Genomic DNA, 27128 nt, shown 5'->3' with positions numbered 1-27128 from the left:
ATGCTACACAGAAATTTAATCCATTGTCATTAAACAAAGGCTAGAGACTAAAAACATAATACCATCAAAATAATGTTTAAATAGGGAGTGTAGCAAAGAATTCAGGGATATAAAATTGTGTTTTCAAAGTCATGCTTCTTTTTGCTTCTTATTCTGCACATACTCTCACGTGTAACCCCAAAGCTATAAACTGCATTGTATTAATGAGAAACTTTAGAGTTTATTAGAGTTAGCAGTTTGATTTGGTAGTGATGTCATTATATAGTCAGTGAAACGCTAGCATTATCTGCTGCTGGAACCCAGACTCACCACTAGGGGTCAGTATCCAGGTGACTCTGTATCCATTCCACATAGTTGGCCACCCTGGTGTAAACCCCATACACTCTTTGGCTCCCACACTCCTCCGGCCCTCCCCACGACACCAGCCCATGCACCGCCCACCGACGGCTGACCTCATCCTGGATGACGAACGCACCTCCACTGTCCCCCAGACATGTGTCCTGCCCCCCCTCGTAGAAGCCGGCGCAGAACATGTTGCTGGTGATGTTGTAGGACGTGGAGCGCGACCTGTAGCTGGCCTGGCACTCAGCTTGAGGGACCACAGGCAGCCTGACGTACTGCAGGAGGTCAGAGGTCAAACCCAGGTCGGAGGGCAGGAAGGGGTCAGCTGGTGACGATGACGAGGCGGAAGCAGAGGAGTTGTTGGGGTGGGAGATGCCCCACCCTGCCACCAGCCCCAGGGAGTTGGGGAAGGGTGCGGGGGGGCCCTCCTGTGGTGGGAAAGAAAAGAGGTGAAGGTTAAATTCCCAGATGAAATGAATTCTATGACGTTGGTGAGCTGAAAACTATCAGAAGAACTACTGTGGCTCTGAATCAGCATGTAGTGAACAGTGATCCACTGATGAATAGATAATAGATATGAGTTTAAGATGAGAGTAAATGGCATGAACCTTACTCAATAAATAACAGGGTAAATGGACACGGAAGTAGAGTGCAAAGAAAAAGTATTTAGTTTTTCCAAGAAACTAGAACACCAAACCTGGCATCTGTATAAACAACATACAATCTAAATACCATTTAGTCAGGGAATATTATCAGAATAATGTCATATCTAGGAATACATTCCTTACCAAGAAATTTCTTCACCAATGTGTTTGTAAAGGTGTCTAGTAACACATCTCATAAAGACTGAAATGCAGTTTCCCTAGGGGAATTTTTGACAGCTGCTGAAAGTTGGGGTACCCACCATAATCCATTGCAAGCATTTTTTTTGCACCAAAACCACTCCTTGGGCTAAAAACGGCCCAATCTTAATGGGCTTTTTACACAACAAAAATTACCTGGAAAAGGTTGGCTATGGCCGTTTTAAGCCCAAGGAGTGGTTTTGGTGCAAAACAAATGCTTGCAATGGATTCAGAATCATAAAAACACCCTAGTTTGACCCCTCACATGCTACTTAAAACAGAATTAAATTTAGATTTTTTTCCCCGCATAAGGTTATGGTGGGTACCCCAACTTTCAGCAGCTGTCAAAAATTCCCCTAGGGAAACTGCATTTCAGTCTTTATGAGATGTGTTACTAGACACTCTTACAAACACATTGGTGAAGACATTTCTTGGTAAGGAATTTATTCCCAGATTTTTGAAATATCCCCTGACTAATTCTTAGCATTTTTGGTAAAAGGAAAAAATATATAATCTGCGAACAAGTTACCAACATATATTTGCATAGTATAACTAGCATATATAAAAAAAAGGTGACAAGAAGGGTTACAAAGAAAGAGGAGCTCTATTCTAGGGTGAGGTAACTTTCTAATGGGATACGATGTTGTAATGCTCATCTGAAAAGAGGAAATCAGGTTCATTGTACAGTATGTGTGTGTGTGTGTGTGCGCGTGTCACCTTGCTCTGAGGGGGCGGGAGGCAGACTGGCCGTATCAGCTCACTAAATTCCACCGCCTCACTCAGCTTTACCATGGCGATGTCATTGTCATAGTTGCTGGGTTGGAAGTGCGGGTGCAGCACGATGGTTTCCACAGTGCGGTTGGTTGCCAGACGCTTGTCTCTGGTGTCATGCAGACCCAGGTACACCTCAACACAACACAACACCAAAACAACACAGATTATGGTAATTATTATGGCTTGAGATTATCCGACCACGGCCAACATTAAATACAGAAAATAACTGAATAATTTGTTTATCACATACCATACCTAAGAATGCTAAGAATGTAGTTTCTTTGAAGAAATAAATGTTACGTACCATATTTATTCATAAAGATGAGAAATTTGCATTTGATCAACACATTTAACCACTTAAGCCCTAAATACTTTGTTGACCGGAGTCAACAAGCAACAACACAATATGACACAAAACCAACATGCATCAAAGTTTTTTGTTATTGAACAGCACAATAAATAAAAAATAATGAATCACAATAACACAATAGAATAAAGTGTCTCCCTCTCTGCTTCCTGGCGTGGATTCTGATACAGAGGACATGGTTGTACCTGGACATGTTGGGGGTCCAGGGGGACAACGCTGGTGTCCCTCCGCATGGACCTCAGGACGTGAGCGGCAGTGAGGACCCAGCGTTCTGACAGCAGGGCCCCGGAACCGAAGCCGCGGTACTGGGGGACGCGGGACACATCCGCCACACTCAACAGCACCTGCCAGGGGAACAGGCCGGCCTCTGCACTCAGTCCACCCACTATACGCTTCCTCACACTGGGCAGAGAGCGCCACGGCTGACCACACCCTGAGGAGACAGACGGATAGACACTTGAGGGCTCTATTAAGGACGTCTTAGTTACCGCCAGGTCTTATTTCTTCATTTAAGACGCGAAGTCGTAACCAATGCCATTTTGCTATTATGGGTGCGGTAATCTGCCCACTGCGCCATGGTGCTATGCGGTAAAACAGCCCTGAATAGTCATGGGTGTGTTTGGGCGTTACTTTAATCAATCCAATCAGAGTACCCGCTGCCATTCCCTTTTTAAGATCAGCGCAAGACGCAGTGCTATTGTCCGAGCGTTAAGCGGTGAGAGCAAAGCTCACATTGAAAGGACCAAAGAGACGAGCTACTGCTGCCCAAAATATCTGATCTCCAAGCAGTGGCGTAATTTACCTAGGGGTTGCTGAGTTATGAGAACCCATATACAGGACCACGCAAGGGGGCCCTCCAGGAGGGGATTCATTAATCAATTTAAGTTTATTATTTATGTTTTTAATAAATAAAAATAGCCAACCCATATTACACAGTAAATCATCTGCTATTGGTCATTTCCAATATATTATGTAGCCTAGGTATAATAGGATAATATCCCCATAATAGTGTTCATATTATTTCCGAGCACAGCATTCGGGTGGTAACCGGAACGCTCGTCCAAAAACACAGTCGCCCCATTTTTTTCGCGGACCGAGGCCGGCGAATTAGACCCGGGGCGAGGGTGTTTTGGGACGAGCGTTCTTCTATTCCATTCCGGAATGGAGAGAGGCGCATGAGAGAAAAAGGAGAAGAAAAGCACTCCACTTCTAAGCTAAAAACAGCTTTGAAAACCTTTATTTTATTTTATTTTATTTCATTGGATTAATGAAGGAATAAGATGAGATGCCACCTAGAGTGGAACACAAGTTTTTAAGATCGGATGGATTGAAACGGTGTGAGGCTGTCTGTCCATACTGTATTTGCGTAATACGTGCCTTGTCACCGGCCGATGTTTCCTTTTCGCTTGATATCGTTTGATGGAGAGACAAAACAATCATGATACACATAATGAAAATAGACTCTTCACAGATTATAGAGAACTTTACATTTTAATAATCGGTTCAAAATTGACTGAGCACGGATTAGTTAAACTGCCGGTGTCCTTACAACCAAACATTTCTTTTTGCACTTAAGACGTGGTCTGACCACGTCTTAGCGGCATGCTGTGACTCTTTTTAAGTCAAGGTGCAAAATAGCAGATACCTCATTGCGCCCTTAATTAACATATGAACACTCCCCCATGCCTAAAATATGCTGGCGAGTCTTATTCCTTAAGTGTTTGCATTCAGCGCAAATTGCATAATGGGTATTGTGCATAAGATGGTGGCGGTATCACTTAATTACCGCCTAAGACGTGGATTTAAGTCACGCAAAATAGGGCCCTGAGTCTGTGTGTCTGTCCACCTGTCTCCAGCTCTATATCAGTGAGTATTGTATAGTATTGTATGTCTTTACAGTATAGTTCTTTATATGTCTTGATGAATACACAGGACCACAATGGAAACAAGCCCTCAGGGCTTTTTGTGTTATCCTTTTAGCATTATTGTGTAACTGTACATCTGTACTTTTTGCAAACTGTTAATAAATTCAATCAATCAATCAAAAAGAGAAGAGAGTCTCACCAGGTAGGCAGTTGGGAAGTTTAGTTCCTACGTCTGAGTTGGTCCATTCTCCTCTCTCCCCACAGATATAGGTACCTAGAACACACACACACACACACACACACACACACACACACACACACACACACACACACACACACACACACACACACACACACACACACACACACACACACACACGCGCGCACGAGTAACAATCACATGTGTACAGCTGAAAGAGTTGAAGCTGTTTTTGTGGTATAACAATGAAAGGAGTCCTACTGTTGACGTGTGACTGTAGAGGAGACGCCTCCTTACAGATGTAGCGCACCGCAGCGCCAAAACATGTGCTGTTGTCACGACTACCAAACACCACTTCGCCCATGGCAACCTCCTTTGGATTCCCACAATCCACCACTGTAGAGAGAAAGAGACGGGAAGACCTTTTCTTCGGCGAAAATATTTGAACACTTCTTGTAAAAGACACTAGTCTTACGAGTATAACAGCCTTTAATTTGTTTTAAATTGTGCCGTCATCTTTTGCGTTTCATATTTGCCATTCTAAACTGACAAGAGTGTGCTGTCTCCTCTACATTATACTGCCTCTGGTTTGGCAACCAATCACAATTTTACAGAGTTGTGAAACTAGGGCAGCAGTCAGATGGACAGCTAAGGGTTAAAGGGGCATTTCACCATAAGCCACCTAAACTATATTTGACCCATTATCATAGTATCCTACTATATAATTGGAGTAACCTCTGTCTGTCCGTCTGTCTTGGTGTCCGTCTTGGGTCGACCGGGTATGGGCTAGTACCCATAATCCACCTAGATGTTCTTAAGTGCCGGATAAGCGGTAAAAGATGAACGGACGGATGGATGGATATACACACACGATATCGCAATAACACAGGTTAATGCTGATAACGCAGCGCTGCTTAAATATTTACCTAGCAGTCAAAGACATAACTTTATATTTTAAAATGTAGAACAAAGGCAAGCGTTCACATTTTGGTGAAGCAGTAATGTAAAGTAAAGTATTAGAAATGTTTGCAGTAGGCCTACATAACATCACTAAACCTATCATTCTGTTATCAAGATTTAATTTGATGAATTTTCCATCCACTAATTCATCAAATATTCAATAATTTGTGTCATGCCTACAGTGAATGATAGCATGTGACGTGTTAGAATGTCTGCTAGTGTGAGAAACTACAATGTAGTATGTAACACAGTATGTAAACGTGGCAACACACAAATGAAACACTGTGACGTACAGTAGGATAAACACATCAAACATGCTTCATAGTATGAAGCATGTTTGATGTGTTTATCAGCTGTGACACACACACACACACACACACACACACACACGTGTGGTTGTGCATAGGCACAGAACCATATGCAGTGGTGTAAAGTAACTAAGTACATTTACTTAAGTACTGTACTTAAGTACAATTTTGAGGTATTTGTACTTTACTTGAGTATTTCCAATTTCCAATACTTTTACTTCTACTCCACTACATCTCAGAGGCAAATATTTTACTTTTACTCCACTACAATTATTTGAAAACTTTAGTTACTAGTTACTTTTCAGATACATTATGATATTATGAAACATACATTAACCACTTTAAACCTATTTTATACATAGGCTATTTGAAAATAGCAGATCTACAAGCTCACAACGCGTCGCATCGCGACACGTTGTGAGCTTGTAGATCGGCTATTTTCTAATATTTAGTCATTTTACTTTTGGTACTTAAGTACATTTTGATGCCAATACTTTTGTACTTTTACTCAAGTAAATTTTTAATTCTGGACTTTTACTTGTAACAGTATTTATATTGCAGTATTGGTACTTTTACTTAAGTAAAAAATGTGAGTACTTTTTCCACCACTGACCATATGCATGTTGACCTGAGTGAAATCACTGGATGGTAATGATTAAGGTTGGACATGTTCAAATATGGTCATTGTTGTCATCATTGTTTGTTTTTTCAAAAGTGTTAATTTGTTTAGAAGGCTGCCAGAGACCTTCCATTAGTCCTCCATTTGAACATTCCAGTAGTTCCTGGGATTTTTGTTATTTTACAATTATGCAAACAACACTTGAAGTAACGCACAATACGCAAATTAGTGCAAGTAATTAATACAGGATCAAGTTGTAAATGTCCCACAGAGCAGTCCTTTACCTTTATTGATCCAGAAAGGGTTGACAGCCTCCCAGTGCAACCACAGTCTTCTACTGTTGGCCACTGGGAACTGCCTAGTACAACCAATGTCTTCTGCTGTTGGCCACTGGGGGGGGGGTGACCCATCACAACCACAGTCTTCTACTGTTGGTCACTGGGGGGGGGTGGCCCAACACAACCACAGTCTTCTACTGTTGGTCACTGGGGGGTGGCCCAACACAACCACAGTCTTCTACTGTTGGCTGCTGAGCAGGTCCACAATAACAACTGGGTGTTAAGTGCTTTGCTCAAAGGAACCTCGGTGGGAGGGAGGAAGAATGCTTCTTATTCAACCAGATTTCCCCCGCCGGAAATCAGGCTAGTGACCAGAAGTTCACTAGCCTGATTCTATAACCTGTGTCCCCAAGAGATATAATCCAAAAAAGGAGATCTTGAAATAAGATCTATGTATAACAGGTCACTGGGATGAGAATACAGACACACAAAATGAACATTCAGATTTTTGGAAAAAAAAAGGATTTCGATTTTATTGCTGATGATGCAAGTTCTGGTCAAATTGTTTTAAAAACAGATACAAAAAGAAAAAGCCTCATGAAAAATCTGGGTTTGGAAAATAAATATTTTGAGTGACAGATTTGATATAAAAAATATACTGTATCAACAACAGAGGAAGATTTTTTTTTGTATACATTTATGGTCCAATTGTGGCACATTGTAAAAGGTCTAAAAGAATTGAAACAAATTATTATTTTGATTCTCACATTTTGCAGGTCAGTGGTTCATAATGCACCATCTAATTAAGAGATAAAGGCTCTGTCTCATTTGCAGGGAAGCTTCGAAGGTAGGTTGCATATTTAGTAAGGATGGCTGCTTATTGGGATACAATATTTCCATTTGTCAAGGACTTATTGAAAAATGGAAACCTTGTACCTTTCGGTACAAAGCATGTACCTACTGTAATAAGGAAAGTTCCCTCAGTATCTACTTTCCAAGGTGATGGAATGAGAGAGAGCCTAAATGTATTGGGCAACTACCATTTACTACAAACATGTTTCACCCTCTGCCTTCATCCAGTCACAGTACATGTAAATAATGTAGATGTGTTGCTGTGTTCTGCTTGTGGAGCTGAGTTCAGTGATGAGAGCCTATTGGTCCTAAGCTGCTGTCAATCAGTCTTATCTAGGACACGATTGGTTAAAATTCTGGGCAGAGACCGCTGGCTCCTCCCCGATTCTGTTTCTGGAGGGGCAGGAAAAGAGGAGAGGAGAGGAAAGAATGGACAGAACAGAGAAGAGATGAGAAGGGAGAGACAAAATTGTGAGAAACGGGGGTGGAAGGAGGAAAGAAGAAAGAAAATGGATGAATAGAGGAAGCGACAGGGGAGGAGAAAGAGTTAGAATTAAGGAATGAAGACAGAGAGAGGAAGAGAAAAGAAGAGAAGTAGATTTGAAAAGTGAAACATGCAACTTTTCCCCCCACAGCAAATAAATCCTGAAACCAGACTACTGTATGTCACCAGGCACTACATCGTGTGACTCTGAACCCATGACCCATCTAAATGACATTTATTTATTATTTATAACAATTAAATACATCTTAAATCAAAATTATTGGATGGAAACTACTACTACAACTACTAAATAATAATAATAATACAAATAATTATAATAATTATAATAACAAACACCTGATGTAAGGAAAGTCTCCTACTATGATATTAAGACAGTACAGTGCAGTGAGATACCATAGACAGAGTAGAGACACAACAGACACAGTAGAGACCATAAACTGGATAGAGACAGACAGTACAGAGACAATAGAGACAGTACACAGGATAGAGACAAGTACAGAGACAGTTGATAGGATAGAGACAGTACAGAGACAGTAGAGACAGACAGTACAGAGACAGTGGAGACAATAGAGACAGTACAGATACAGTACACAGGATAGAGACAAGTACAGAGACAGTAGAGACAATAGAGACAGTACAGAGACAGTACACAGGATAGAGACAAGTACAGAGACAGTTGATAGGATAGAGACAGTACAGAGACAGTAGAGACAATAGAGACAGTACAACAGAGACAGTACAGAGACAGTAGAGACAATAGAGACAGTACAGAGACAGTAGAGACAATAGAGACAGTACAGAGACAGTAGAGACAATAGAGACAGTACAGAGACAGTACACAGGATAGAGACAAGTACAGAGACAGTTGATAGGGCATAGAGACAGCAGATAATCAGTGGACAGGGTAGAGACAGTAGAGATATAGTAGAGGGGATAAGTTGTCCTTACTGTGACACGTAGGGACAGCATCACTCCACAAACCGTCTCTCTGACAATCTAACTGGTAATGATCCATATACTCATCATCCTGAGACACAGACAGATAGACAGACAGACAGACAGACAGACAGACAGACAGGAGAGAGCAATACACACAGCTTCCATCATTTGTTTTAATTCTGTTTTGTATCTTTTACAGGGGTCAATTTAACTGTCATTAAATAAAATGTATGAGTGAACTGGACGACTCAGTGTTAAAAAGCACTGTGTGTGTGTGTGTGTGTGTGTGTGTGTGTGTGTGTGTGTGTGTGTGTGTGTGTGTGTGTGTGTGTGTGTGTGTGTGTGTGTGTGTGTGTGTGTGTGTGTGTGTGTGTGTGTGTGTGTGTGTGTGTGTGTGTGTGTGTGTCACCTTCATTAGTCTGTATCCAGGTAGACAGGTGACCAGGATGTGGTCTCTAAAGGTGTATTCTGATTGGACAGGGTTCAATAAACCATTGGCTGGTGCTTCTGGAACGGGGCACTGACTTCCTGTTATACAAGTCATATATGTTATATAAGTGTATTATACATTTTATATAGTTGTGTGTGTGTGTGTGTGTGTGTGTGCGCGCGCACACGCACGTGTGTGTGTGTGTGTGTGTGCACACGCACACAATTGTACTGACCCTGGGCTGTGTATGTGAGTCTCCATCCCAGGTTCTCTCCAGAATTATCTGAATGGAACACAACCACAACCTGATGGCTACCAGTGTGGATCTGACCTGGAGAACGATCGCCACAGAACGGACCAAACTCTGTACTTCCAGTCTGGATCTGAAAACACAACACTAGTGTTGTTATTATTATCATTATAATGATGATGATAATTATTATTATCTCTGCTAGGCAGAGGAAGAGATATTGAAACTGCTGCTGCTTTGCGTTTGTTTGTGTGTGAGCGATGCGACACGCTCTGACCTTGTAGATCGGCTATTTTGTAAACACATTTTGAGTATAACATGATAAAATATAGCCTATTTTGGCATAGTACATTATCTATTTTGATTGATCATTTCTTTGTTTATTTCAGACTGCCCTGTGCAATTTTGGTTTACAAAGTCTAAAACCCAAACAGGTGTGTGATTTCATTTTAATGTTTCAATGTTCAATCAAAATTATTTGTATGACAATTAATCGCCAAGTAAAAGTTCATATGTGTGCGTGAGACCTTGACGTAGTCATAAGGACATGTGACATCAGGGTGATCTTCCACGTCGAAGGTGTCATCGAAGGTCAGGCTGATGTTGAATCCCTCGTCCAGCTCGATGCGATAAACACACTCTGAACTCTTAGGGTACGGCCTGGGGAAGTCTGCACTACTGAAAGCACCCACACGCTCCCCATACACACTGTCACTGCACTCCACTGTGCACGAAACACACACACACACACACACACACACACACACACACACACACACACACACACACACACAGGAATAGACAGAGGGAGGTGTTAATGCTATGATAGCGTTGGTAACCCAGAAGAATTCTGGGATGCGCTGGTAGACTTCAACTAAATGTGTGTGTGTGTGTGTGTGTGTGTGTGTGTGTGTGTGTGTGTGTGTGTGTGTGTGTGTGTGTGTGTGTGTGTGTGTGTGTGTGTGTGTGTGTGTGTGTGTGTGTGTGTGTGTGTGTGTGTGTGTGTGTGTGTGTGTGTGTGTGTGTGTGTGTGTGTGTGTCTGCGTCTGCATATCAGTCTGTACATTCCTGCATAGTTTGAAGCATTTTTATTGTAAATATTTACTATAATGAACATCCATTATCTCACATATACTCACGCGTGCGCACGCACGTGCACACATGCACGTGTTGTACACACACACACACACACACACACACACACACACACACACACATTTGAATTATTTTATTTGGAAGCGCATACATGATAGATCCAAACAAACACTGATCAGGAGAAGGTTACATTACGGTCAAAGCAGACACAACTGCTGCACATGCTTATTAACACACTAACACACTCACACACTTATCAGTCAGTTAGACGTGGCAACTGACAAGAAACAGAAGAAGATAACACACACACATTGCATAGACTTGCAGATTAACCAACAGGCATACTTGTAACCCGTGTGGAGTGTACACACACACACACACACACACACACACACACACACACACACACACACACACACACAAACACACAAACACACAAACACACATACAGCATTAAACATTCCAGTGGTCTTATCCTAACTAACTACACTAACTCTGCTTCTTCAAGCCAACAAGTCGTGTTTCCTACACAATAATCATACTGCTCCGAAACCAGCTGACCAATCTCTAAAACCAGTGGTGGAAAAAGTGCTTTTACTTAAGTAAAAGTATCAATACTCCAATGTAGAAATACTCTGTTAAAAGTAAAAGTCCAGAATTAAAAGTACAAAAGTATTGGTATCAAAATGTACATTAAGTACTAAAAGTAGAAAGTACTCATTGTGCAGAATGTCCCATTTCACAAGTTTTCGAATGTATAGAAATCTTTTGAAAATAGCAGATCTAGTTCGGCTATTTTCAAATGGCCGAAATGTAGGGCTGAAGTGGTTCATGTATGTTTTGTAATAATAATAAAAATGTACACATAGTAACTAGTAACTAAAGTTTTCAAATAAGTACTGAAAATTGGAAATTCTCCAGTAAAGTAAAAAATACCTCAAAATTGTACAGTACTTGAGTAAAGGTACTTAGTTACTTTACACCACTGTCTAAAACCTAGACAAAATGTACTGTCTGTTTCAGAACCCTGCGGGTCTAGGATCAACTCCCCCTGTCCTGTCTCCTGTCTCTCTCCTACACTGTCTTCCTCTCAGCTGTCTGTTTCAACAATGATTAATATGAATGATTAAACACTCATTAGATGTCATGAGATCTTACAGTAGATCAGATATATCTGAGTTCTGAGTTCTCTGTTATACCACTGTGATATTTTTGACAGAGTTACACTTAAGTTTCAGAATGTTTTTTAATCTCATTATGACCATACGACCAGCACAGAGTTAAGAAGCTTGGAGCTATTGATCCATGAAAAGTCAACTGAGCTCAAACAGTCACTGAGAGCTCAAGTGTTACCCCCCCCCCCACCCCCACCCCTCCTCCGCATGCCACACACATGGACACACAGACAGACATACACTCAACATATACATTCAACCCACATTGTGCTCGGTCATCGAATAGAGCCTATAAACATTCATACACATGCAATTAAAACACATAGGTTAGTTAGGTCATAGGTTCGGGATTTGTACTGCGCCCCCCCCCCCCCCCTCATCCAGTTATTACACTGGCCCGGGGCGCAGTCCGCAGAAAGAGAAAAGAAAGAGAGAAAGTCATGTAGATGCACATGCGCGTACATGCGCGTGGTACCTCGGCAGGTGCGGTTGTCCGAGTGCAGCAGGTATCCATAGCGACAGGAACAGTAGTAACCACCAATGTAGTTGTGACAGAAGTGGTCGCACACAGCATCTTCATCACTCTTCTCACCACACTCATCCTCATCTACAGGGACCAGCCAATCAAACATAATGATTAGTCCATCCATTTGTCTGTCTGTCTGTCTGTCTGTCTGTCTGTCTGTCTGTCTGTCTGTCTGTCTGTCTGTCTGTCTGTCTTTCCGTCCGTCCGTCCGTCATACCATTAAGGAAGAATTTAGGCCCGGTAGCTATAGTTTTGGTACAGCCTGTCTTGTTATGGTTCAGCTTGTCCTTGTAGCAGCTAATATAACTATGATCTGATCCCTGTGCTCGTTGGCAGAACTACCTTACCACCCATCTGTGTCATACTGTGTGTCTAACGTGCTTCTCCCCATGATATATGAACATTAAAGCATAACCATCACTACCTAGAATATTGTCTCCGACTCCTCTTGCCTCATCAATTACTGATTGATCCAGAATTCCACGACACCATCCATCCAGCCGTTCTTACCCACAGCAGAGTAGTGAGCCAGGAAGCCGGTGAATCTCTCCTCGTTGGAGAAGTCTGAGGTGAAGAGGACAGACAGAGAGGTGCGGGGGGAGGTGATCGTGTCTCCCTGTATAGGAACCTGCTCAGTGTCTGTCTGCTCCCGGCCACAGAACACAGCTAGCACTTCCCCGTCTGCCTCCACCTGAACGACCAGGGAAACAAATCAAACACATCCTCAACATATAAAACCGTAACTCAACCGTAACTTAACCTGGAATAAATAGATGTTTCAAAGACTCTGACCTCGCTGTGAGCACTTGTCACGCTTTTGCACTGACCGAATGGACACTTTTTTGATTGGCATTGCAGTGATAATTATTATTATTTGTTTTATGACGAGATACGGTGAGACACTTATGAAGCACTGACTGTAATGGACACTTTATTAGTTTTTACCCCCGTTTACCGTTGCTCTGTATTGTTGATGCTTCTTGGTATCTATCTACACAGATAGCACTGTCTGCCTGTCTGTCTCTCTGCGTCTGTCTGACTCTAACACAAACACACTGTCTTATCAGTGTGTGTGTGTGTGTGTGTGTGTGTGTGTGTGTGTGTGTGTGTGTGTGTGTGTGTGTGTGTGTGTGTGTGTGTGTGTGTGTGTGTGTGTGTGTGTGTGTGTGTGTGTGTGTGTGTGTGTGTGTGTGTGTGTGTGTGTGTGTGTGTGTGCATGCGTGAGCACGTAGGGTTGAGTAACTTACCATTCATTGACATTCACAATTTAAACAAACTGTCAGAGAACTTCAGATAAGGAACACACACACACACACACACACACACACACACACACACACACACACACACACACACACACACACACACACACAGGGGTCTATTATGTGCTAAAACAGTGGTTCACAAATATTTTCATGTGAGGGAGCCCCAAATTGATACTTTTGTGCCACAGGAGTATTTCTGTTGTTAGGTTAGATGTAGCACAGAATTCTACAACTGTCTGATGTAGTTGAGGGGAAAACAGCTAGTGGAGAGAGTGAAACCTATGATCTGAGTCATTCTTACACAATATATTCTCTCATTGGCCTCACTTCTAATAATAGTGATTTTTTTTTCTCAGTTGCTGGAATCCCCTCAAGGACCTCTGGAGGTCCCCGGACCCTACTTTGTGAACCTAAAACTAAAAACACAAGAAAGAGGGGATGACAGAATGAGGACAGAGAAGAAAAGAAAAGAACATATTGAAAACAGGGATGGGGTGTCTCCCACCTTGTGTGAAAATGTTGGATCAAGAATCCATGTCCTTTAAAGGTCAAAGGCCATCACTAGGGTTTGTATTTCATATCAACAATCATTCTGACGTTACTAAATCATTTCACTATCTAATCCTGTACAACAGTGGTTTTGGTGGAACAGGTTTGTCTATGTAGGACGGACAGATTTAAACAAATCTGAGTTCATTTGGTTTGAGAATTAATTACACACACATACACGTGCATGCACGGCCCGCACACACACGCACACACACACACACTCAGACAGGGAGACAGAAAGAAAGCAGTGCATTGTAGGGAAACGGTCGTCTGTTCCTCTTTTGTATCTGACAGCTGCTGTGGTCCTGTTGCCAGGGGTGCATTACGGTGTGGCGTTGCTGTGGCGCCCAGCGAGGTCATTTGCATTTAAATGTGAAGCATGAGGCGTGATGCTAACTGGAATACATCTCATTAAAGAACCACAAAGTTATCCGAAAAAAGGAAGGTGGCCGCCCAGAACAGAAGACACGCCCGTTCTATCAATTCCATTTCTGTGCTCTGTGCTACTAACCACCTGTACTATAACTTACTGAGCAACCAGTAGGACCAGTGGTTGCACCTTTGCAGTTCATAGTCAGGGACATCAATGATAAAAAAGGATAGAAAATGAGTTGTTAGAAATGTTCTGGTCATTAATATTAATTATAATAGTCACTAACTTACAGTTTGCAAAAAGTAGCGTGGACAATGACGCTAAAAGGCTTGTTTGTTGTTTCCATTGAGGTCCTACTACATGTATGTATTCAATTCATCAAGTTGTTTAGTTTCTTACATTTTGATTGGGTCCAAATGGGATGTGGATGAGGATTAAACCACACACACACACAAACACACACGCACACGCACACGCACACACACACGCACACGCACACACACACGCACGCACGCACGCACGCACGCTTTGGTCTTACCTTGACATAGTCATATTCACAGAGGTATGAGGGTTCAAGGTCAAAGTGGCTGAAGTAGAGTCTTATGCGATAACCTTCCGGTACACTGATGTTCCAGCGCACCCCTGTCTCTCTGGGGTAAGGCTCTGGGAAGTTTGGCGACTGCATGCTCCCGTATATGTCTGAGAGAGACACCACCTGGGCACCGGAGGCCACCGTGCACAACATCCCCAACAGAAACAGTCTGAGAGGAAAAGAGAGCAAATGTACATTAATCAGTGGTGGGAAAAGTACTCAATTTTTTTTACTTGGCAACGTGGAAATACTCCGTAACAAGTAAATGTCCGGAATTCAAAATTGACTTGAATAAAAGTACAAAAGTGTTGGTATCAAAATGTACTTAAAGTACCAAAACTAGAAAGTACTCATTATGCAGAATGTCCCATTTCACAAGTTTTCAAATATAATCAATTCTTTTGAAAATAGAAGATCTACAAGCTCACAATGCGTTGCATCGCGAGCTTGTAGATCGGCTATTTTCAGCTATTTTCAAATGGTACAGTATATAGGCTATTGCTGAAGTGGGTAATGTATGTTTTGTAATAATAATCAAAATCTACAAAATGTGTATCTAGTAACTAAAGTTTTCAAATAATTGTAGTGTAGTAAAAGTGCAATATTTGTCTCTGAGATGTAGTGGAGTAGAAGTAAAAGTACTGAAAATTGGAAATACTCCAGTAAAGTGAAAATACCCCAAAAATGTACCTAAGTACAGTACTTTAGTAAATTGAATTACTGAAAATGAAATGAATATTTGTCCCTAATCCACATCTGAAAATGTTTTGTGCCAGGGAGCCCAGTACAGATTTGTGTTGTTAGAATGTTTTTAAAAATCTTCCAAATCTTCCACATTTTATTTCAAGATAAAATAAAATAAATAAATAGCAGATCTACAAGCTCACATCTTGTCACTTCTTTTTTAATGTCACACATCTTTTTTAATGTCATAAAATTGTGATTACTGGATCAAGCCTTGTCATGACCTTTGACATTTAAAGTATAAACAAACGTTGTCAACTGCAGTGGTATTTGTCACAAGCTGACATTTAAAAAAAATTAATAAAAAAGAATTAAAAGTATCAATACTGCAATGTAGAAATACTCTGTTACAAGTAAAAGTCCGGAATTCAAAATGTATTTGAGTAAAAGTACAAAGGTATTGGTATCAAAATGTACTCCTACCAAAGTAAAAGTACCCATTGTGCAGAATGTCCCGTTTCACAACTTTTCAAATGTGTAAAATGTACAAATATCATTTGAAAATAGCATATCTACAAGCTCACAATGAGTGGCATCATGAGGCATTGTGAGCTTGTAGATCGGCTATTTTCAAATGGCCAGAATGTAGGGCTGAAGTGGATAATGTATGTTTTGTAATAATAATACAAATCTACAAAGTAACTCAAGTTTTCAAATTATTGTAGCAAAAAGTACATGCAATATTTGCCTCTGAGGTGTATTGGAGTAGAAGTACTGACCAGAAATACTCCCGTAAAGTAAAAATACCTCAACATGTACATAATTAAGTACAGTACTTGAGTAAATGTACTTAGTTACTTTACACCACTTTATTCTAGTAGCTGATGAAAATGAATACAAGCCTAAATAGCTACTCACCGCATACTGTATAAAAATATCTCCCCGGAGGACAAACTAATATCCATAGTCAGTTGAGACCTCTCTCTCTCTCTCTCTCTCTCTCTCTCTCTCTCTCTCTCTCTCTCTCTCTCTCTCTCTCTCTCTCTCTCTGAGACCTCACTGTTTCAATTCCACATCCATCAATCTCAAATCCGCTGAGCGCTAAAGTCTCTCTCTCTCTCTCTCTCTCTCTCTCTCTCTCTCTCTCTCTCTCTCTCTCTCTCTCTCTCTCTCTCTCTCTCCTCCATCAGTTGGTTACGTCACAGAACTCGGTCCAAAGTTTGTCTGGCTGACTGGCTCCCCACTATGTTTTGACAAAACAGCAAAATTCCGCATTAAATAATTTGTTGAAATTTGAAGGATTAATAATAATCATCATCATAATAACCAGTATAATCATAAAAAGTTCAATAATATTAATAAACAAATAATATATTGCAATACGTTGCATGCGTGCGTGTGAGCGTGTGTGTGTGTGTGTGTGTGTGTGTGTGTGTGTGTGTGTGTGTGTGTGTGTGTGTGTGTGTGCGCGCGCGCGTGGGGCGAGAAAAGCCCTGGTCCAGAGCGGTAGTAGTGAGTATTGTATTAACTCCACTGCGCCTTCTACAGATCTGGTCGATGGTAATTTATATTGACCAAGTCTGTAGAGGGCGCAGTGGAATAAATAAAATAATTTCCATCTGCCAGACAATATTTTATTTTCTTCCCAAAAATTGTATTTTACAGAGAAGGTGGGGTGCTGAGAAGCTTCCCACCCTGGAGAATATACTTCCAACAACACAAACCAGCCTTTGTTTCAGTGAATAGCGAAATAGTTTTGTTTATTTTTTTTACTAAAGACGGAGACCTCGCACGGCAGTGTGGTCTTTGAGCAGAGCGAGAGAGAAGGAGTGTGTGTTGGGAGGCACCGGGGGGCACTGGGCAGCTGCGCATGCGTCATTCAGAGGGTGATGAAAGGGCGCCATTGGACTGTCATGTTTGTAGTTCCGCCCCCCAGTTTCTCCCCCATGCTCCATGTTTACATCACGCATAATAAAAACGGTTTATATACAATTAGTTTGATTTAATTTCCCCGGCATTTGTGTGTTGTTGGCTACCAGATTTGACTCAACGCGCGTGTCATTCTGTTATGTCAGGTAGTGGTCTATTAGACTGACTGTTTTACACAAAGTGAGAACAACCCAGCTTTACCCCTAACGTTAGCCTGTTGGCTAAAGCTAGCACAGATTTGTTTTGGTCTTCAAAACCTTACGTTTATCTCATGTCCGGGTGAGTAGAGCCTCTATTGTTTTATTTACAATACTCTCCCTGTTCTTTTCAATGGACTTAGACGAGTAGTTTGAGCTGTTACAGTATTATTAGTAATGCTTACGTTAATGGTAGCATTGTTGTTTAACTAGCTACCCACCAGTGGTGGAAAAAGTACTATTTTTTACTTGAGTAAAAGTATCAATGCTGCAATGGAGAAATTATCTGTCAAAATTTACCTGAGTAAAAGTACAAAAGTATACAAAGTAACTATTTACTAAAGTCTTCAAATAATTATAGTGGAGTAAAAGTACAACATTTGGAAATACTGCAGTTAAGTAAAAGTACCAAAACAGTTTCTTAAGTACAGAATTTAAGTACATTTACTTGGTTACTTTCCACCACTGCACCAGGCTGATGTGTAACGTTAACATCAGCCAGTCAGTCAGTAGACTGACTAACATAACCAGTGTCCCGTTTTTCCATACGAAATTTCACCTCCACCATTTTTCTCTCTGCTCTTCTGGTTTTATTTCTTGCATATTTTGGCTTCATATTCATAACCCAGTGTGTGAAGAACTATAGTACCAGTCAAAAGTTTGTGTACAAAAACAAATATTTCAATGTTTCTGATTATTGTAGTTTGATTTAGTTTTTCAGAGGAAATAAATATGCTCTTTAACTCCTGCAGGGCAGGGCAGAGATCAAATTAGATACACATCTATTTACAATGCCTAAAGCCACTTGTATGCAAATGACAAATCCGTATGAGAACTCAACAAATAGCTAATTTACATATATTTTTTAAATTAATCAATAGATAAGAACTTTTGAGAGGATGCTATTACCAAGGTGTTCAAGGAGTTAAAATAGGCTCACTTGTATTTTGAGGTCAGACATTATTTTTTTGTTTTGTTTTGAGTTTGGGTACTAGGGTGTCGAGATCGTTGAAGGGTTTTGGTAGTTCATTCCACATTATGGTGGCAGCATAGTAGTATGAAGTCATCATTGTGTAAATTTACCCAGACATGCACATTGTCTGTGGGTAATCCTGGTATAATAATGTACCTTAACCTTACACAACTTTCATGGCAACTAAGTATTGACATTCTCCAAAGAATGTCATGTGAAACGATTAATCCATTAATTCAATTCCAAAATGGAATAAAAAAATGGTTGCAATGAGTTAAGTAATGAATCATGTAAAACATTTTAGTATGCTATTTACAGTACAGCTTCACCAACATAATCATTATTTATTGTATTTGTTCCATATTATGAAATGAAAATAACGTTTCATTCTTGGAATATCATATTGTACCCAGCAGTCATAAACAGTTGTTTTGATTGCTGGGTAGAATATATTAAAGATATTTCACAATGCCTTTTTAGGTCCAGATAACTTGTCTAAATTAATCACACTGAATTTAATATACGGGGGAAAAAAAGAAAAAAATTATAGGTTGATCGAATATGGAAATCTTTATGTGTGACTTTTCCCTCAGCTCTCGTAGGACTGTAGTGATCTGTTGAGAGGTGGAGCGATGCCGCCGGTGTCCCAGGTTGAGGTGTCCACTTTGTCCACGGAGGGGGGAGAAGGTGGAGGAGGGGGTTTGTCCCGGGAAGACTGTCTCTGTCCCATCTGTCTGGACATCCTTCTGGAACCAGTGACTCTTCCTTGTGAACACACCTTTTGCAAGGTTCACTTTAAACGTTTTCTCTCTGTATACGTCTGAATCTCTCACTCTTGTCTCTCCCTTCCTTTGTCTGTCTGTTTTTTTTATACAATAGAACACTGTTTATCTGAACTTCACTTGTACCAGTCAGCCAAAATGGGGAATTATAGTTGCAACTTTACTTTGCACATTTTCAAAGTGAAAATCCGTATTTAAGTTTGCTGCAAAGTATTCTTGGCGTGAATTGATATAATCGCTAATCGGTGCCACTAGCATTACTCGATGTCACTGTCGGGTGTTTAGATCCTAAATTATTTTGCATCGCTCGGCTCCAGTGTTGTTAAGGTAAATTAACTCTGTATCACAAAGGTATATACACCCATTATCATTTAGATTACTTTGTGTCTGTTATACGACTAAAACACTTCCTTGAAGTGTTCTATTTTATTTTATTTAGCGTTTAAATGTTTAGAAGTCACACCCCTACATTACTGTTTCTGTCTTTTGTCAGGAGTGTTTCCTGGAGTCAGCGGACAAGGCGTCTATGTGCTGTCCTCTGTGCCGGAAGAGAGTGGCTACGTGGTCTCGTCTACACAGCCGGAAAAACACTATGGTGAACCAGAAGCTGTGGACACGGATCCAGGCCGCCTTTCCTCTGCAATGTCAGAGACGCATCAGAGGACAGGAAGACGGAGGAGACGACAACCAAGGTAGGGACATACGAGTATGGTGATATGTTATAATAAAATGGGACCAATTCTAAAACAGTCAGAGGAATCAGAATCAGCTTTATCGACACATTACAGGTTTACAGAAGTGGGTGAAATATATTTTTGTACAGGCTGCATCGTTTGTAGTTTTCAGGAAGCTTGTTACTAGAGACACATTCTCTAGTCATTGGCCCCCACTCGCATATACAGCGACTTTGAGTACTTAGAAAAGTGCCATATAAATTTCAGGTATTATAGTGAAAGTGACAGATTATGGACATAGGTTTGGGTGTGTGGAATTCACCATATCATTGTCTTTATAGACTTTTGTAGGGAGAAATATAAATGGAGCCCTAACAATTTCTTAAAATGGAGAGTTTCTCACTTTGAGCTCCAGGTATTAAAATGCAATGTATTCAGAGATACGGGTCCAGCCAGAGATTAGTGTACTCCTCACTGGTACTTCAACACTACAGTTATCTGCTGTGGGAACCAAACACACATCCTCTGTTACTAGACTTAACCTCAGAATGTCTTTTGAATATCTGACTTTTTGTTCAGTGATTCGGTTTAATTGCTGAGATAGTATTTCACAGCGTGTTTACTTTACTGAGGGTATTGACGTGTGTGTGTGTGTGTGTGCACACGTGTGTTTGTGCAGTGTGTCTGTCGAGACCCAGGGTCAGTGAGCCAGGAGAGGTGAGGAGGGAGTATGAAGATGAGATCAGTAAGGTAACTGAATACTAGCCAGTATCTTCAATATAAAACCATACAATAGATATTTATATTAAACTATATGAACACACTTCATATAATGGATACAGTATTTATCAATTAACTGTATGAATACACCTCATATCATTGATATTTATTAACGAACTACATGACAAATGTAATAAATATATTTAGTGAACAATGTGAAAACACTTCATATAATAGATATATGAAAACGTTTCCATAATCCATAAAGGATTATTTTGAAAAATGACTTTACCTTCTTCCCCTCTCCCATCCCCTACTTTCCTCTCCTCACTTCCTCCCCTCCTCTCTCTTGTCTTTTCTTTTCCTCTCCTCTAGCTGGCAGAGGAGAAACGTACTGTGGAGGAGGCAGAGAGGTCAGCCAGTGAGCAGTACATCAAAGCGCTCCTGGCTGAAGAGGAGCAGAGGCTCGCAGAGGAGAGAAGGAGACAGGAGGAGACTCAGGAGAGACAACTTGAGGATGATGAGAGGCTGGCCAAGCTGCTCAACCTCGAACTGGTGTGTGTAAAAGAGAGCGAGACAGAGAAAGACACATATACATTTGAACGTCCAACCAAGCAGAATAGAGTTCAGCCACTGTTGAAGATGTGATCATCATTACTTACTACTTACTACTTACTTACTACTGGCTGTTTTAAATGGAATATTAACATGTGCATACATGTTATTCACATGTGTTTGGATTAACCACACATATGCTACTTTGCGTAGTGCCAAAGTAGTGAAGCTTTGGTTGGCACTGCTGTGTATTGCTTGCATATGGGCTTGCTGGTATCCATTATCTTTCCTTGTTTATTCATCTCAAATGCAACATATTTCCAAATAGCACACATGCTGTGAGCTGGCTGTTTTGAACAAAAGTCAAGCCAAATCTCTAGGGAGAGATTTGGCTTGACTTTTGATTTTTGACTATATTAAAGGTTTAATGACATTCACTTTTACACCACATTCAAAGTCTTTGTCCTGGTCCTTCAAAAGTGTACAAAAAGTTTAAGTCAAAATTCCATTCCAGTGATCCATGGCAGGTGTTTTTCTCTCACATTTCTAAAGCCTTTTCAACTGCAATGAAAAAAGAAATCTTTGCCTGCGGGTGTCGCTGGTGAGGGATTTTGCCTGTCAATCATCGCCTCTGCTCCGCCCCCCCCAAAGGAAAGGATAGGGGAGGGGAGGGGCGAGGAGGAGAGTGGGCGGGATTAATCGACTGTGACCTCACTGTCGAAGGGCCAAGCTCAGATTACTTTTCAGCCTTATTATTCAGAAAACCCCAGACCACAGAAAATCCACTGAATGTTCTAAGTTCAGGTTTTTTGGGTGTAATTGAGGTCATAAAACCCCAAATAAAACATTGGAAAAAAAAAAAAGTGAAAATGAATGTCATGATACCTTTAATAATGCACGAAGTGCATTATTAATATATTATTTGACATTTGTCCATAACGCTGTCTCATTTTGTAAATGAAGACTGTGAATGGAAGCTCTGTGCACTCGTAATCTGAAGCAGGTTGACACTGTGACAAGACCCACAAACTTTGAGAGTGAGAGGTGGGTGTAAGCGAATCCCAAACCAGTTGTCCTCAGCACCCAACCCCCAATCGCTGTCATTGTTTTAATTGTTTTGCTTTGAGGAGATACTACATGGAAAGATCAAAAGCTCATTTTGTGTCTGTGTTCAGAGCAGGAGCAATGGGCAATACACTTAGACCTACAGATGCCTCAAAGAGTAAAAAAATCATACCCAGTGTGAAGTGGGCGGTGTGGTCACAGTGGTCATCACAGTGATGGAAGAAGTGATGGAAGAAGTGATGGAAGAAACCATAACTTTAAAAAAACAAATTTATTGTTTTTTTTAAAGTTATGGTTTCTTATATAGGGCTATGCACATGTGTCATGTTTCCCTAGCCAATCACAGTCCTGAATAGACTGTGATTGGCCAATCACGGTGCAGGGTTAGGGGGGTACATTTGTGGCCAATCACAGCGCAGGATTTGGTGTGCAAATATCCAAACCTCACATATAGGGGCGGTTTCACCGCCCCAAAAGGCGAAATGGGATTAATGGAGATAAAATAATTAGCACAGTTAAGAAGGCAATGCATGAATAACATGTTAACTTTGACAGCCCTTATACATGGATATATATGTGTGTATATCATTTATATTCATGTACTGTGTATAGTATGTGTGTGTAAAATTAAATATCTCTCTCCTGTAGAACACCAGTCCCATCTCACCATCTCAGACCAACGTTCGAACCAACGGGTCAGCGGCCAAGAAGAAACACAACACCTCTGGAGACATACAGAAGTACCTTAACTAATACTATTAGTACATTTAGCTAACACTACAAGTACCTTAAATAATACTCAAGAAGAGATCTCTTCTTTTTGTACATACAGTATGTGTCTTCTTTTGAATGTAATCCTAAATGGTTCATATGTTATGTACTATTTTATCCAAAGAGTAAGAATTAAAAATAAATATGTAAAGCCCATAACACTTTTTTTTAAGTGCTCTTCAAATAATGATTATTGTATTATTATTTTACCTTTAACCAATACTACTAATACCTTTACAAATATTATAATTATTATCCAAGCTTACAAGACAGGAGCAATATACATTGTGTGTGTGTGTGTGTGTGTGTGTGTGTGTGTGTGTGTGTGTGTGTGTGTGTGTGTGTGTGTGTGTGTGTGTGTGTGTGTGTGTGTGTGTGTGTGTGTGTGTGTGTGTGTGTGTGTGTGTGTGTGTGTGTGTGTGTGTGTGTGTGTGTGTGTGTGTGTGTGTGTGTGTGTGTGTGTGCGTGCGCGCGCGTGCGTGCGTGCGTGCGTGCGTGCGTGCGTGCGTGCACAGGTTCTTTTCTCCAGTTCCACTTAGGGTCTCCAGTTCATCAGACTCCAGTCCAACATCCTCCTTGATGGCTAATAAGGTGAGCTGATCAAGACATTTGCTGTGCCTTGTTCAAAGGCATGTGGCTGTAGGAGGGATTGTCTCAGACCTCTAACCCCCTTTCATCTCGGCTGTCCCATTGTCTACACTGTCTCCCTCTCAGCTTTCCTGCTCTCTGTCTCTCTCTCCTTCACCGTCTCCCTCTCAGTTGCCCTACTCTCGGTCTCTCCTACACCGTCTCCCTCTCAGCTTTCCTACAGTCTGTCTCTCCTACACTGTCTGCCTCTCAGTTGTCCTACTATTGTCTCTCCTGCACTGTGTCCCTCCCAGAGAGTCCGGTTGTTTTCATCTCAGGAGAACATCATCCACTCCCAGGGCTCGACTTCGCTTACCAGGGACCCATCTGAGTGTTCCATGCCCAGGTTGGATTACTATGGTCAGGAGACCAATCATTCAAGCCTTCCATCCGGGCCTACAGCCTTGTTAGGAACACTGGAACCAGTACTACCAGATAAACACCAATCGGGTATGGAAACACTTCAATATCCACCTATCAGTAATACAACAACATTAGACAAACCTAGTTCAGCATGACCACCGATACAGCCAGCCCTCTTCTCTCCTATTTGTGTTCTGTTCTGGTGGCAGGAGGACTGTGCAACATAGCACAGTAAATCTGTACAAAATACAATAAACTTTAACTATAATTTTTTTTTATTTTGTAGCTATATATATTCTAAACAAAGCCCTGTTTGCACAGTTAATGTTTACATTACATTTTCTGTTAATTAACTATATTCTACAGTTTAACACCGGGATTCTCAACGTTTTTAATTCCAAGGACCCCCAATTTACACCAGTTAGGCTACTGACCTCCATTTGATATGATCTCTATCTCTGCTTGCTCTTAATGTAATGCATAAACTGTGTGTGTGTGTGTGTGTGTGTGTGTGTGTGTGTGTGTGTGTGTGTGTGTGTGTGTGTGTGTGTGTGTGTGTGTGTGTGTGTGTGTGTGTGTGTGTGTGTGTGTGTGTGTGTGTGTGTGTGTGTGTGTGTGTGAACACTGCAAACATTTATTCCTTACATGTGTTCACATATACTAATGAATGGACATGCAAAAATGATATTTTTCTTTTCCCTTGTAACTGACCTATAGTACAATTTATTCAAAGTAATCCAATTGTAATTACTTCTGTAATTAAGCCGTATGACTTGCATTATCTAACGGTTGGACAGGTGGTGTCAAAGTGCAGTGTACCCAGGCCAGTGTAATGTCAGATGTTGCTCAGTAGTTGCTCAGTAGCCTACCGCTCAGAGGGTTTGAGTGTTTGCTCAGGCTGATAACATTTTTGCCATTGACTGCTGGCAGTTTGCAGTAGGGAGTGGGAGTGATTGCTACACATGTGATTTTCAACAATAAAGCCAGTCAGTCGCTGCCATTGACTATAATGAAAATAAAGGTATAGTGTTATGGTACGATTTAACAGTGTATGGGAAAACGACCCTCACTTTTCTCCTCTCCTCTCTTGTCATCCACCAGGTGATGTGGGGTTTCTCCAGAGTCCAGAGTCACTCAGAGATGGAGGGATGACCTCTTCTGGAAAGAGAAAGAGTTCTGAAATGGACCTGGAGAGGTGTACCAAGCGACCATGCCCATCCCCTCCTTCCTCCTCCTCTTCATCTCCCTCCTCCTCGCTGCTCCTCCATGAGTTGATCCAGCAGCAGCATGAGGAGGCGTTGGCGAAGCGCAGGCATCAGGAGGAAGAGGACATGAGAATGGCTGTTCTCCTGCAGAAGACGTTGAACACAGAAGAGAAGCGCAGAGCCACAGACCGCAGCAAGGGTTCCTACAATGCCTACCGCCTTCGAGAAAGCCCCATTGAGGACAGTCCCAAATGCCCCATTGAGATCAGTCCCAATGCCAGTATGACCGCTGGATCCTCAGGTACGGTTAAAACAAACATATCCAGAACGAAGACCGGGGTCAGTACTGGTACCAATAGGAGTACCAGGAAAACGGAGACACCCAAGAAACAGACAACACTCAAGGAGATGTTTGACAGGCTGGGGAAACACTGAGATGGAATTTGTTGGAGGCAGTGTGAGGTGTTCAAATGCTGCAGGAGGTTCAAACCCTGACAGCTGACCTGAGATATGAAAACATGTATTTAGCAGTTAAAGACATTTTTACTTTTTGGTTATTGGAAACTGTAACCCATGACTGCCTAAAAGGTGTTACCCTTGTTTTTTTGGGGTGTATTTTTCCAACCGGTATAGAGTGAAAGTGTAAAATACTATAAATAAACACTTTGTACTTTAGCCATTCAGAGATTTAATAATTATTTTAAAACTGTAATATGAACATTGGTTTTCACTCCCAAGTGCTTTTTGTCAGTATCATTCCTCTCCGCAAAGCTGGAAACTTATGAATGCCAAAGCAAACCGCTGCTTTTCAGGACGAATCATTTCATTTGCTCCTTTTCACAAGTAGAAGAACAGAGAGAGGACTCCACGTCTGCTTGATTCCATAAAAGCTATAACATTTGATCCCCAGGTGCTCAGTGCTGTTGTGATACGTTCTGCCGCGGGGCATTTCTGAAGCGGCTGCATCTGTAGCAATGCTTCTTGGTGTGATATGTTTACTGCTTTTATAGCTTTATTTCAGCACGTATTTTCCGCACTATAAGGCGCATCTGAGTATAAGGCGCACCTTCAATAAATTTATTATTTTCATATATAAGGCGCACCGCATTATAAGGCGCATCCGCACTATAAGGCGCACTGACGGTGCGTCTTATAGTGCGGAAAATACGGTACTTTAGTAATTTGGTCCCCACTCCTTGGGGTTATTTTTGTCACTTGCTTAAAATTTGTCATCTGAACTTACCCTTCCTGACTATTAGGAGCTATTAATACAGATCCCGGCAAGCAATTAGGGGATATTGTGTCTTACTCATGGACACTTATACTGTAGTGTACACTAACACATATACTGGGCGGACCGGGGGGGCGAACAATGGGACCTTCTGTTTCCCAGATGGCCTCTACCCATTCAGCTATGGCAGCCAAGTGGGCAAATCTTGTATAATAAGTTAATAAAACATCAACTGATGCACAAACTT

General features: G+C 41.3%; 2 protein-coding genes across 3 annotated transcripts; one reads left to right on the top strand and one right to left on the bottom strand.

The window, feature by feature from the left end:
- Positions 1 to 311: 311 nt before the first annotated feature.
- Positions 312 to 16712, bottom strand: masp1 (MBL associated serine protease 1; the record flags this gene model as incomplete). Its single annotated transcript, XM_080429182.1, has 13 exons — positions 312 to 770; positions 1902 to 2090; positions 2511 to 2758; positions 4390 to 4464; positions 4651 to 4785; positions 8860 to 8938; positions 9260 to 9374; positions 9512 to 9663; positions 10058 to 10254; positions 12276 to 12407; positions 12837 to 13017; positions 15052 to 15274; positions 16708 to 16712. The coding sequence occupies 13 exons, from the start codon at positions 16710 to 16712 to the stop codon at positions 312 to 314; spliced, it is 2190 nt and encodes a 729-aa protein (XP_080285308.1).
- Positions 16713 to 17722: 1010 nt separating this feature from the next.
- Positions 17723 to 26325, top strand: rnf168 (ring finger protein 168). Of its 2 annotated transcripts, none has more exons than XM_080428389.1 (9): positions 17723 to 17997; positions 19482 to 19676; positions 20164 to 20362; positions 21024 to 21094; positions 21440 to 21619; positions 23333 to 23424; positions 23971 to 24046; positions 24361 to 24532; positions 25547 to 26325. In XM_080428389.1, exons 2-9 carry the CDS (start codon positions 19521 to 19523, stop codon positions 26083 to 26085), a joined length of 1485 nt encoding a protein of 494 aa, XP_080284515.1. In that variant the 5' UTR covers positions 17723 to 17997; positions 19482 to 19520; the 3' UTR covers positions 26086 to 26325. The 2 variants fall into 2 exon arrangements, with proteins under 2 accessions (XP_080284515.1, XP_080284514.1); XM_080428388.1 differs by having other exon boundaries at positions 24337 to 24532.
- Positions 26326 to 27128: the final 803 nt, after the last annotated feature.

Source organism: Gymnoscopelus braueri, assembly GCF_963280865.1.
Source record: "Gymnoscopelus braueri genome assembly, chromosome: 5".
Taxonomy (NCBI): domain Eukaryota; kingdom Metazoa; phylum Chordata; class Actinopteri; order Myctophiformes; family Myctophidae; genus Gymnoscopelus; species Gymnoscopelus braueri.
The sequence above is the reverse complement of the archived record's forward strand: the minus strand, read 5'-3'. Positions and strand labels throughout refer to the sequence as shown.

Excerpts from the sequence above, each read along its gene's own strand:
- rnf168 (XM_080428388.1), top strand. The coding sequence starts at position 19,521 with ATGCCGCCGGTGTCCCAGGTTGAGGTGTCCACTTTGTCCACGGAGGGG. Across the intron at positions 21,620-23,332 it reads AGCTGCTCAACCTCGAACTG|AACACCAGTCCCATCTCACC; the intron begins GTGTGTGTAAAA and ends TCTCTCCTGTAG. Across the intron at positions 24,047-24,336 it reads CCTCCTTGATGGCTAATAAG|AGAGTCCGGTTGTTTTCATC; the intron begins GTGAGCTGATCA and ends TGTCCCTCCCAG.